The sequence below is a fragment of the Mesocricetus auratus genome, unplaced genomic scaffold, assembly GCF_017639785.1.
Source record: "Mesocricetus auratus isolate SY011 unplaced genomic scaffold, BCM_Maur_2.0 Super-Scaffold_100031, whole genome shotgun sequence".
NCBI lineage: Eukaryota > Metazoa > Chordata > Mammalia > Rodentia > Cricetidae > Mesocricetus > Mesocricetus auratus.
The window spans coordinates 13,459,609-13,472,526 of record NW_024429212.1 but is presented as its reverse complement, the minus strand read 5'-3'; the positions used below and the strand labels follow the sequence as shown (position 1 = coordinate 13,472,526).

Here is a 12,918-nt window from a genome sequence, read left to right as displayed (position 1 = left end):
TTCCCATTGTATAATTTTAACTTCTTCGTCAAAAATCAGGTGTTCATAGGTGTGTGAATTGACAGCATGGTCTTCAGTTCTATCTCATTGGTCCACCTCTCTGTTTCATTACTGTAGCTCTCTCGTAGTTTGAAGTCAGGTATGGTGATGCCTCCAGAAGCTCCTTTATTGTACAGGATTTTTGGTTTTGTTTTTTGGCTATAATGTTTTTGTTTTGTTTTTCTGTATGAAATTGAGGATTGTTCTTTCGAGGTCTGTGAAGAATTGTGTTGGGATATTGATGAGTATTGCATTCAATCTGTAGATTATTTTTGATAAGATTGCCATTTTTACCATGTTGATCCTGTCTATTAAAGAGCATGGGAGATCTTTCCATTTTCTGATGTCTTCTTCAATTTCTTTCTTCAAAGACTTAATGTCATACAGGTCTTTCACTTATTTAGTTACCCCAAGATATTTTATGTTATTTGTAGTTATTGTAAAGGGTGATGTTTCTCTGATTTCTTTCTCAACCCGTTTATCACCTGTATATAGGAGGGCTACTCATTTTTTTTTTGAGTTAATCTTGTGTCCTGCTACATTACTGAAGGTGTTTATCAATTGTAGGTGATTTCTGGGTGACTTATGATGTAGTTCTTAATAAACTTGCTTGGCATATATATCAGCTTCTGGAAGCACTCCAGGGTCCCAACTGTTACTGCTTTTTGTCTTCTTTATTTCTCCTCTATGGTCTTCCCGTTCAACACCTTGCTGTGTTCAAGGCCCATATTCCTGCTGTTGTGTCAACCCACTATTATAATACTGGACTTTTCATTCTGTGCTCTGACAAGTTGTTATAACTGTAAAGTCTCTCCTGGAGACAAGTTTCTATTTCCAGCATGAGGTTCCTGGAGAAATTCTCATTTCTTTGGGACCCATTGTTTCAAAGGTCTGATGATTGAGATTGGAGGAGTTTCAGCTTAGAGTTGTTTGTAGTCTAACATGAAGGGAAGTTGGGGCAGGCACTTGAGGCCATGGGAGCCTTGGCTTGTGCAGCTTGCTTTCCTAATGCACCCAGGACCTCCTGCCGAGGGGTGTTCCTGCCCGTGAGCTGGGCCCTTCCGTTTCTGCCATTAACAAGGAAATGCCCTACAGACTCGCCTACCAGCCTGATAGGGGCATTTTCTCAGTTGAGGTTCCTCTTCCCGGGTGACTTGAGCTAGTGTCAACTCTAAGTGTGTATAGGAAACCAACCAAGGTCCCAGTAACAGCCCTCAGCATCATTCCATCAAAGCTCACGCTGGAGAATGAATGAGACTTTTGGCCTTTAGGTGAGGGTTCTACAGAAATGTGGGTGCCCCCACCCAACCAGCTGCATCTGGAAAGCCTTTACCCAGCAGGAATAAGAGGTCCCCTCCCCTAGTCTTCCCAGGCCTAACTATTCCCAGGCCCCATGCAATTAAGGCCGAGTTGCCTACAACAGGTGACAGGAAACAGCTGCATCTCACACCCTTTCAACCCCTGTGGCTGAATGCAAATAGTCAACAAGCCAAGCTGGGACTATTCCTTTGCAAGGGGCTCAGGTGAACTCCCAAGAATGGTAGTCGCCTGGCTCCTAGAACAATGTCACAACATAGGTCCTCCTTCTCCAGTGGCCTGGAACTCACTGTGTAGCCTTAGGTTAATCTGAATTCATGACAGCCCTGTCTACTGAGATTGTGGCTTTTTTATTTTTATTAGGACTTATGTGTTAGGAGATCCCTGGAGCTGGCATTACAGGTAGCTGTGAGCCACCTAATGTGGGTACAGTCAGCAGAACTTGTCTTCTAGTAAAGGAGCAAGTGCTGGCATCCACAGCCATCTCCAGTCCAGTTATGGCTTTGGATCACAGTTGTATACAAACCTGAAGACAGGAATTTGAAAGTTTCCTGAACAATGAAATAGTTAAGGGTAGGAGTGCTAAACTGCACTCTATGTTCTCCGTTAATGTACATAATTTTAAAAACAGGATGTGTGGAAGCCAGGAGTGTGGGTCAGTGGACGTACACCTTTGTAGCAGGGTCTGAGGATCAATTCCTAGCAGTGAGATGTTTTTAAAAGAACATTATGTAAGAACTTAGTAGGCGGTAGACAAATCCCAAGGCACCGACTGCGCTCCCAGCCTGCGTATGGTATGGAGTCAGGCACGAGGCCCAGCCCAGCGGAGGCCCCACGTCACAATGACCGTGATACACAGAGGGCAAGCACGATGCATTCTGTGGGCAAGAGGCTCTACTGCTTAGAAAAGTTTGTGCGGGGAGCCGCTGCAGTGTGTGTGCTCAGCATGCTCCCCATCCCAGGCAACCCCAAGGAAACGGCTGTAAACTGTGCAACGCTTGTCAACTCTTCTCACCTCAGGAGAGGTTCCTGTTGAAGACCCTGGTGTCCATCCTCAGTACCAAAAAGACAACCATTCTTTTTTTCCAAGGAGACTCACTAGTTTCTTCCATAGATATCTATGTCTATCTTTAACTTAAAATACGAGCCGGGCGTTGGTGGCGCACGCCTTTAATCCCAGCACTCGGGAGGCAGAGGCAGGCGGATCTCTGTGAGTTCGAGGCCAGGCTGGACCGACAGCCTCCAAAACAGAGAAACCCTGTCTTGTAAAACCAAAAAAAAAAAAAAAAAAAAAAAAAAACTTAAAATACTCCTGCTTCAGCCTCCTGAGTGCTGAAATGATAGGTATACCATATGCTCAGAGAGCACAGAATTTCTCTGAAGTGTTTCATGGGTGTGCTTAAACCATGGGGACCATCCTAACCACTGCCCATTCATTTCTGAACCATCCCACCCCCATTTACTATAATAGCAGGAGGCTAAGATCCAAACACACCACTCAGGGGAACATTGTGGGAGGAGTCTTTATTACAGCCCTCATTGATATGAGTAGGTGAGCTACACCATTCTTTTTCACAAGGGATTTGTTCCCCAAGCCCCTCTGCAAAGAGGAATGTTTGTCAACACACCTTCTACGTTCTAGACACTTCCCAAACCCCACACCCTGTCAGCATCTATGGATGCAGTTCCTTTGTATCTTTTTTGTCAGCAGTTAAAAAGGAACCTCGAGGTTTCCTACTGACTTTCCACCAAGGCTGGGACTTCAGGATCTGCCTGCCTTGTACTGAAAGCTTTTTAAAGCAATAAAAATGTCTTTGTTCCAAAAAGGCATTAACAGGTAGACTGAAATCCAGAGGGCATCTGCATCAGTGTCAGTACACAAGAGTATATAAACCTTGAGAGAATTCCATTAAAAAACATTGTGACCAAGAAAATATTGCTTGCCTTTAAATAAATATAAGTGTCAAAAAAAATTAAATATACTTAAAGGGTTGTTTTCCCAATTACAAAGTTTACATGTAAGATCCCAGGAAGGACACCGGAAGTCTTCTCCACGTGCCCGCTGAGGAGCAGGAGCAGCGGCTTATGGTAAGACCGGCTCTTCAAGCAGAGTCCATGCTGTGCCATCTGTGAAACTGCGTTTCAGACACCCAGGCCACGATCAGTCTGGGTACAGCTGACGCCCGTGTTCACCCTCTGTCCTGCACGGTGACTTTTCCTGTCCTCCCGGCTTCTCTGTCCTTCTGCAGTCCTGTTCCGTGGGTGAAGCCAGCCCAAACTCTCAGCACTTCACCCCTGCCTGGCGTTTCCCTCTACCCCACATCACAAAGACAATTCCATCAAAAGGAAACCATTATGCCACCGTAAGCAGGATCCAGTTAAAGAGTATGTGCAGCAGGACTGATCCCGGAAGATTTCTTACCAAAACGAGACCAGCAGAGACTCTGATCAAAGGAACCTGTTACGAGGCCATCTACTAGGGCATGGCTGACAACAGCATTCGGAGCATCAGCACTGACTGCTATGCCCACCGTGAACTACTACACAGGACACTCAACCTTTCCTTCTGTCCATAGGGAGCAAACCGCAAACACGCAACCTGGGCCCCTTCAGATACTGGCCCAAGTCCAACAAGGAAGGTGGACACAGGAGGCACAGACTAGTCCAACACAGGGTCCAGGGGGGCTCATGGGCTCTGGGACAGCAGCAGAGCTCAATCACAGATCCTGGAGGTGAGTGGGGACTGGTCTGGCATGAACAGCACGGGCGGGGAGCCCACACTGCTGGAAGGACTTAGGAAGTGGGCGTCAAAGGAGCTTGGGGTAAGGCCAATCACTGCATCCATCTGGGGCACTTCACCTTTCAAAAAGTCATCGTCTTCTTCTTCCACTAGTTCCTGTGTAAAGAACAGAGCGTTGAGGACACCACAGTACCAGGCAGAAAAGTCTTCATGGGCTGCTGGAGGGGGGTAAAGGTGTGTCACCAAGTCTGGCCACCTGAGTCAGACCAGCATGTGAAAGGAACGAACCGACCCCCTCAACTTGCACACACGTACACACACACACTTTTTTGTTTTTTTCTTAATTTTTGTTTTTCAGCCTTTTGAGACAGGGTCTCTCTATTCATTCCTGACTGTCCTGGAACTTGTTCTGTAGAACAGACAGGCCAACAACTCACAGAGATCCTCCTGACTCTGCCTCCTGAGTGCTGGGATTAAAGGTGTATACCACCATGCCTGGGCCTAATATTTTTTTATTTTATGCATATGAGCATTTGCCTGAGGAGGTCCCAAGAGTGTTGTGAGCTCTGGGAACTGAATCCATGTCCTCTGGAAGAGCTCTTAACTGATGACCCATCTCCCCAGGACCCCTAGGTTTTTGTTTTTGTTTTTTTTTTTAATGAAAAGCTTACTAATTCCTTTCCTGAGCCAGAGAAATTACTCAGTCAGTAAAAAGGGAGCAGACTCCACCCCCAAAACTGAAGTAAAAAAATCCCAGCACTGGCGAAACAAACAGAACTAAGTCTAGCCTAACTGGCATGTCCCAAGCCAGTGAAAGCTCCCATCTCAGCAAGTACATTATGATGCTGAATGTACGGGTCAGAGTACTACAGACTACTACGGACAGCAACATCACTCATTTCCTATGGGGCAGTGGTTCCTAACCTTCCTAATGCCTCCATTCTTTAATACAGTTCCTCATAGTGTGGTGACCCCCAGCCATAAAATTACTTATTGCTACTTCATAACTAATTTTGCCACTTAGGTGCCCCTGTGAAAGAGTCACCTCCAACGGGTTGGAAACCACTGTCTTAGGTCTAAGTTCCTGTTGGGTAGGACTGTGCTGGATCCATGGCAGGAAGCTTGAGGAATGACACAGGTCTGTGTGTCCCTGAGGACTCCAGAACAGGAGCACACGTCACAGTGGCTGAGGGGCATTAGTGCTGGGGACACCAGCGGCAGTGAAGCTCTGCTGTGGCCTCACTGTGGCCTCAGCAGCCTCCCACATCCTGGGACGGCTCCACTTATTCTCAGTCGTTTTCCTCCTCAGCTCCCCGCTGCACCCCCACAGAGTCACCACCACTAAGCCACAGTACAGCCTGCAGGCTAATTTCCAACCAACTTTTACCTCCCAAAGTACCGGGTTATTTAAAAGCAAACAAGACTTGGGGCTGGTAAAATAGCTCAGTTGATGCGCTAGGGTCTGACTTCGATCCCCAGAACCCATAGTTTTAAAAGTCAGGTAAGATGCTGGCAGTGGTGGCGACACCTTTAATCCCAGTACCCAGGAGACAGAGGCAGGAGGATCTCTTTGAGTTCGAGGATAGCCTGGTTTAGGAATTTCAGAATAGCTAGGGCTATACAGAGAAACCCTGCCTCAAAACACCTAAAAAAGTAAGTAAATGGATAAACAATGAGTAAACAAACAATGAACACGGGAAACCTTGGCCTTGAGAAAGAGGAGACAGGCAGGCCCCTGGGCTGGCCACACTGGCCTACTTGGCAAACTCAAGTGAAGGGAAGGCCTTGTCTTCTAAACTATAGCTCCCGAGGCCCAGCACCAAGGCTGACCACTGGCTTACACCCTGATCTCACACACAAATACACAAATGAAGACTTGCCTAGTACGGTGGCAAACAGCACTCAGCGAGGGGAGGGGAGGCCCCAGACCTTCATGAAACCCCACGAAAGGAATAAATGAAACAACCCCACGAATCCTCTAACCTGGGCTTGGACTCAGAGCAGTGTTTACTGTGGTCTGTAACGACATGGGACTTTCACCAAGTGCCTCCACCACACATTTACCTTTTTAGTAGGTTTCTTCAACTCTTGTAGCTCTTCAGCACTCATGTCTTCCCAGACCTGATAAAGAGGATCAATAAACTTCTTTGACCTGGCAACAAAGACGGCAATCCAAAGTAAATCAGGATGTAGCAAGAATCCCAATCAGTACCGCAGCTCTTCTCAGACCAAAGCAGGGAGTGAGGACTGCAGCTGCCAAGGGAACTGTGAATCCTGAAACCCCAGTCACACACCGAGCAATGTGTCTGCCACCTCTCAGATTTCAGGGCCCACTTGTTTCTTGTCTCAGAGACAGCTGGGAGGACCTACCTCTTAAGCACACAAGGGTCAAAGGGAAAAAACGTGTCCAGTGGGTTGGTGCAGGTCTGCACGGAGTCCCCGCCAGCTGTGCTTCTGATGACAGGCAGCATCTGGCGATTGTTCCTCTCCATGATGGTGTAGCAGAACACAAGCTGGTACTTACTGGGGGCACACAAGACAGCAGATAAGCAACCCTGTGGGTCGTGAGGCACACAGGTCATACCTGAGAGGCAGGCACAGCAGTGCATAACGGAGGGTGACAGGAAACGGGACCACCTGGGGTCAGCTCTCTGAGCCTGGCATTTGCATATCTGCCAAGGAGGAAACAGTATCGAGGAGATTGATGGGACTTTATAATAGGAAAATGTCTGTTTTCTCTTTTCAAAAGGAATTAGGACTCATGAAAAAAAAAAAAAAAGGTTCACTGTTTACTGGGGACCAAGAGTAGATCCAGTGGACGTATTCTGAATTGTAGTGAAGGACTTGTGGTCTCATCCTGCAGCCTTGGCAATCTTCCAACCTCACGAGCATGAGCGAGCGTCACAGGCAGGAACCTCACACCAGCTGTGTCCCCTTCCTCCCCGTTCCCGCCTCTCATGTCCTCAGACAGGGCTTCACCATGGAGCAGGCAGACCTTGAACGGTCGGTTCATTCTCTGACCTCCCAAGTACTAAGGAATGAGCAGTTTTCTTTGTTTTGTGCACAGTCTAGGACTTGAAGTAGTCAAGGACATCTGCTGCTAAGCCACACTGCAGCCTGTTAGCTCATTTCCAGCCAACTGTGACTTCCCAGACAAGGCACTATAGAAAGTGATTACTTTTTAAAGTTGGGCTGGTGAATATAACTCAGGGTAAAGTATGAGAGTCTAAGCCATACCCAGAGCCTGTACTTTAAAAAAACAAATGTAGGTAATGGCTCAGCAGTTCAGCACTAGCTTTTCTTCCAGAAGACTCAGCTTTGATCTCCGCATCCATATGGTAGCTCACATATGAGGATGCAGCCTATGAGGTCGGACACTCTACTGGCCTCCGCAGGCACCGAGCACAAGGTACTACACAGACACACGTGCAGGCAGAGCACTCAGACACATAAAATGAAAGAATAAAAAGCCAGGTACAGCTAGGCATGGTGGCACATCTCCAGACGCAGGAGGATCTCTCTGTAAGTTTGAGACCAGCCAGGGCTATGCAGTGAGACCCTGTCTCAAAATAACAAAAAAACACACACAAAAATAAACAAACAAAAACAAAAAGCCAGGTGCAGGGGTGGTGGCGCACGCCTTTAATCCCAGCACTCGGGAGGCAGAGGCAGGTGGATCGCTGGGAGTTTGAGGCCAGCAGGCCTGGTCTACAGAGACCAGAACAGACAAGGCTACCCAGAAACCCTGTCTTAAAAAACAAAACAAAATAACAAACAAACAAACAAAAACCTCACACTCAAAACAACCAGGTGCAGTGCACACTTTTAATCTCAGGTCAGAGTAGAAGGAACTGGGTTCACTGACAGCAGCACTGTTCCCAAGCAAAAATTCACTTAAAATATTTTCATGACATTCAAGTCAGCATCAGTGAAAATCAAACATAGCACAAAACAGCCCAAAGATAGATGGATTCCACATTTACACACTGAGCAGTGATGGTGGAAAGAATTGAGCCTTTGCTTTCCATGATCAAACCATCACATTCCTATGGGGAGGAGCCCTGGCGTACAGTAAAAACACTGTGGCCACGCCGTGCTGTGGCCCCGAGTCTGAGCGGGGCCTGGGCAGCTGCGATGCAGCTGTGCTCAGAACCTGAGGGGTGGTGATGTGCCATGCGCGTTCAGGAACGCCTGGATTCACTACTGTTTGACTCTGAATTCACTGTTACGCAGTGAGAACTTTTACTGTGGGCAAGTTCTTCTTGAGGGCCCGCTCAGTTATCCCAACCTGTAACCACGAAGCTCCCTCCCGTTTGTTTTGAACGATGTACTCGTGCACCAGGTGTCTTTGACTTATGTGCACCTCGCAGATCACTAGCTGGCCTCGTAAGTATCTCAGAGTCCTAGGCCACTCTGGATAAGAGCACGCTTGACCCCCAGTGTCGCTGAAGAACAAAAGAGCTAGAAGCGGGACCCTTTCCAGGACTAGCGTTACTGGTTTCCTCATGCGTGTACATCTCAAATGTACTGGGATTTACTCTCAATGCCAGAGCGCATGGCAGCCAGCATAACAGTTCCCCCCTTGACTTTTTAAATGTCCATAAAGGAAATGCAAATGACTCACTTTGTGACAGCAGCAAAAAAGTTAACCACTGATGGTAGGCAGATCTTCAGAGGGTTTAGCTGGCTCAGCACGACACGCTCAAAGTTTAGACTCTGAAGATACCGTAAACCTTTGATTAAAAAAAAAAGGGGGGGGTTAAAATTATCTTTAAAAGCACAAATTATTACACATTTAAAAAACCAATTTAGCAGGGTGGTAGTAGCACACACCTTTTATCCCAGCACCCTGGAGGCAGAGACAGGTGGATCTCTATGTTTCCAGGGCTAGCCTGGTCTACAGAGTGAGTTCCAAGACAGCCTCCAAAACTACAGTCTTGAAAAATCAGAAGAAAAAAAAAATTAAGGGCTCTGTGGTACAGCATGTGCTTAGGATGGGCTTGAGCTCTAGCAGACCCCAAAATAAAGACATTATCAAGAAGCTGTTTGCAGAAATACAGGAATGACATTCAAGCCAACTGCTGTCCTTCAGTACAGCTTTTCTGAAGGAACCACAGGTCCTTCAGGTGAAGAATTACAGGGTGGTGGTTAGAATAGGTTCGGCACCCCACAGACTCAGGGAGTGGCAGGGTTAGAAGAGGTGGTCACCCTGAGGGCAGGCCTCCTGCTGCCTGCGGGTCAAGATGGAGAACTCTCAGCTCCTCCTCCAGCGCCCTGTGTGCTGGCTGTTACGCTCCCCGCCATGATGATAGCGGACTAAACCTCTGAACTGTCAGCCAGCCCCAATTCAATGTTCTCCTTATGAAATTTTCTGTGGTCATGGTGTCTCTTCACAGCAACAGAACACTATGGCGGACTCAGGACCAGCTGGACTCAGGATCTGACAGCTCAGGGCTGACTGAATACAGCACAACAGACTCTGTCTAACTTGCACGTCAGAATTGCACAGCCAAGCACCATTCTCAGGGGCTCATTGTGGTTTGTATCCCTCCCTCTGCCCGTCCCTCATCATAAAGTAAACCTGTCTCTTGAAGCCAAAGAATCCCTCCTACAATGGAATCCTAGTCTAGGCTGGGGTACAAGGATTATGAATTGAAGCTAACCAAGGATCCACTGTGGAATAATCCCCCCCAAAATTATCTTTAACAAAGTACACATATATTTATTATTTTGCAGCCAACAGACCGATTTATGTTTGTTTTCTTAGGAATTTTTGCTATGTGTTTTAATTTAAAAATTACATAGGGGCTAGAGATGGCCCAGTGATTAAGAGCATGCGTAGCTCCTGCAAGGGACTTGGACTCAGTCCCAAGCACCCACACGACGGCTCACAACTGTCTGATGCCCTCTTCTGATCCCCATGGCGCCAGGCACACATGGTGCAGACATACATGCAGTCACAACTCCCATACATGTTCTTTAAAGTTAATAAATCTAACCTATGATAATGCATCAGATATGTATTTTAATATGTATAAACCTATTTATTATTTATGGTCACATAAACCAAGTCAGGCGTGGCGCTCACCTGTGTCCCAGCCCTGGGAGGCTGAGGCAGGAGGACCACCAGGAGCTCCAAAGTAGCTTGGGCTACCGAGTGGAACATGACTCAGAACAATTTACAGTTACAGATAGATCTGGTGGAGGCTGAGCGGCCTATCTCTGCAGAGGACCAGGGCTCCATTCCCAGCATCTCCACAGCAGCTAACAACTGTGTAAACTAGTCACAAAGTCACTCTGAAGGCACGACAGGCACACAGCACTCAGACATGCACGTGCAGGTGAGGCACCCACAGACAGAAGTCAGTTTTAAAGAGAGAGACGGATGTGCTGGACTGCAAAGGTCAGAGCCCCGCCCACGGCTGGTGGGAGACTACCAGATAAAGCTGCCGGCCACTAACCAAGTCTGAGCCCCAGACACACACATTAGAAGAGAACTAACTGCCTCCCTCCTGCAAGTTGTCCTCTGACCTCCACAGCATGCGTGTGTGTGTGTGTGTGTGTGTGTGTGTGTGTGTGTGTGTGTGTGTGTGTGTGTGCGCGCGCGCGCATGTGGCTCGTGACCTCATTGGTCACGAGAACTTCACAGGGTTCTCTTAAAACCATCGAAACACAGATATTTACATTACAATCAGTTCATAACAGCAGCAAAATTACAGTGATGAAGTAGAAGCAAAAATAATTTTATGGCTGGGAATCGCCACAGCATGAGGAGCTGTGTTAAAGGTCGGGAGACTGAGAACCACTGGACGAGGAGGAGCGTCCTTCTGTGGAAAAGCAAGGCCACAAGGGCAGGGAAGTGCAGAACTCCAGGAAGGGGATCAGAGACAGCCTTTGCTCTGACTCCTTTGCAGTGGTTCTCTGGTAGCTAGCTAAACTATCCATAAACAGCAGAGGGAAAACAGAAATTGCTCATCTCTGAAGTAAACCCAGAGTCTAACCTTTGCCCTCCTCTGCAAGCCCGTGATGCCACGGCCACACCTGTGGCAGCAAACCGACATGAAGCCCCTCACACATTAAAAAAAGCATCAGCCCACGGCAGCCGCACTGCCCGACACCCAAGTACAGTAAGAGAAGCCGGCCTGAACCGCATTGCTGACCTTCCTTCAAGTTTCCACTCAGGATCTGCTTGTGTCTGAAAACGACAGTGTAGAACACGGCTTGGCAGGCCGAGTAAAACGGTCCATGGAGCGCGACATCGCAAAAAGCCTTTGTCCCCGAGTCCTGGTTATTAAGATACATGTGCAGCCAGTTAACCAAAAGATCCAGGCATGACTTCACCGTGCTGCAGGGAGAAGAAAGTCAGTGTTACTGGACTCATCAGAAAGCTGGAGGCAGAAGCACACACCCGTCCTTCTTTCACTATCCATTTCATGAGGGTTAGATACCACGGGCTCAGTGGTAAGCAATTGCTTTACAGCTATGAGGCCCTGGGTTCCATCCCCAACACCAAAAACCTTACCCATAGGCAGAGAAAAAAACAGAAGGAAAAGGGCAGATGGTGAGAAGGTTCCTTGCAATTTTTTGTTTTCAGGTTGTTTTTTGCCTTTTTTTTTCTAAACAGTGTTTCTCTGTGTAGCTCTGGCTGTCCTGGAACTCAGTCTGCAGACCAGACTGGCCTTGAACTCACAGAGATCACCTACCTGCCTCTGCCTCCCCGGTACTGGAACTAAAGAATGCCTTCCAGTTCTGTGAGGCAGCACTTATTTCTGCAGAGCAAGAGGCCTTAGGGATGTCCCAAGGAGCAAGGCCCAGGAGCACAGGCCTGTAACCCATCCCCTCACTCAGAAGACTGAAGGAGGGTTGGGAGCTCAGACCAGCCTGGTTCCAGAGCAAGACTTTATCTCAAAATGGAACAAAACAAAAGACACAAATACTTTCAGGGACAGAGCTGAGCTTCTCCAACTCAGCCAAGACTTCCCGGCTTAGCTCCCAGCCAGCCAGCAATGTGGCTGAGGATGAGGCTTTTCCATCTGGACTCAGAAACTGGAACCACAAGACTTAGTTGACTGGGGGGGGGGGGGGGCTTAGCAGCACCTGTGCCCCTGTGTCGTGGAGCCCCTGAAGAAAGCAGTCTCCTAAGTGTTAATGCTGGGGGTGGGGGCCAGGGCTTTGCAAGTGCTGAACGTGCTTGACCACTGAGCTCCATCCCACCAATTACTCTAAAAAGGGTTTCTTCATGCCAGGCGTTGGTGGCGCACGCCTTTAATCCCAGCACTCGGGAGGCAGAGGCAGGCGGATCTCTGTGAATTTGAGACCATCCTGGTCTACAAGAGCTAGTTCCAGAACAGCTTCCAAAAGCCACACAAACTCTTGTCTCGGAAAAAGACAAACAAACAAAAAAAGGGTTTCTTCAGGCCAAACGGACACAATTAATTTGAAAAGCAAATGAAGAACAGCAAGCCTACAACATACAACACGGCGCTACACATGAACAGAGACAGCAAACCTACAACATACAACACGGCGCTACACATGAACAGAGACAGCAAACCTACAACATACAACACGGCGCTACACATGAACAGAGACAGCAAACCTACAACATACAACATGGCGCTACACATGAACAGAGACAGGCTTCAGGTCAACACACACAGATGCCTCATGGACCTCCTACCAGATGGAGACCTGTCCATCTCAAATCACGTCTTGGAAATAAAAGCACCTTGCATTATAGTGAACAGATTCACCCCCTTGCTTTACAAAGACAGATCAAAAATGTAAGACCTATTTCTTTGACTTGAGACAATACTATAATC

General features: G+C 47.7%; 1 protein-coding gene across 3 annotated transcripts in view; it reads right to left on the bottom strand.

Moving 5' to 3' along the window:
- Positions 1-2,861: 2,861 nt before the first annotated feature.
- The window catches only part of Rrn3 (RRN3 homolog, RNA polymerase I transcription factor), a 28,173-nt gene continuing 18,116 nt past the window's right edge, over positions 2,862-12,918 (bottom strand). For 2 of the 3 annotated variants that reach the window (XM_040733443.1, XM_040733445.1), the window contains 5 exons: positions 11,257-11,441; positions 8,721-8,829; positions 6,467-6,619; positions 6,161-6,248; positions 2,862-4,252 (listed from right to left, as the gene is read on the bottom strand). In XM_040733443.1, coding sequence (XP_040589377.1) covers positions 4,070-4,252; positions 6,161-6,248; positions 6,467-6,619; positions 8,721-8,829; positions 11,257-11,441 — 718 coding nt within the window. In that variant the 3' untranslated portion in view covers positions 2,862-4,069. The remainder of the gene's footprint in view (positions 4,253-6,160; positions 6,249-6,466; positions 6,620-8,720; positions 8,830-11,256; positions 11,442-12,918) is intronic. The other variant, XM_040733444.1, reaches the window with a different exon arrangement.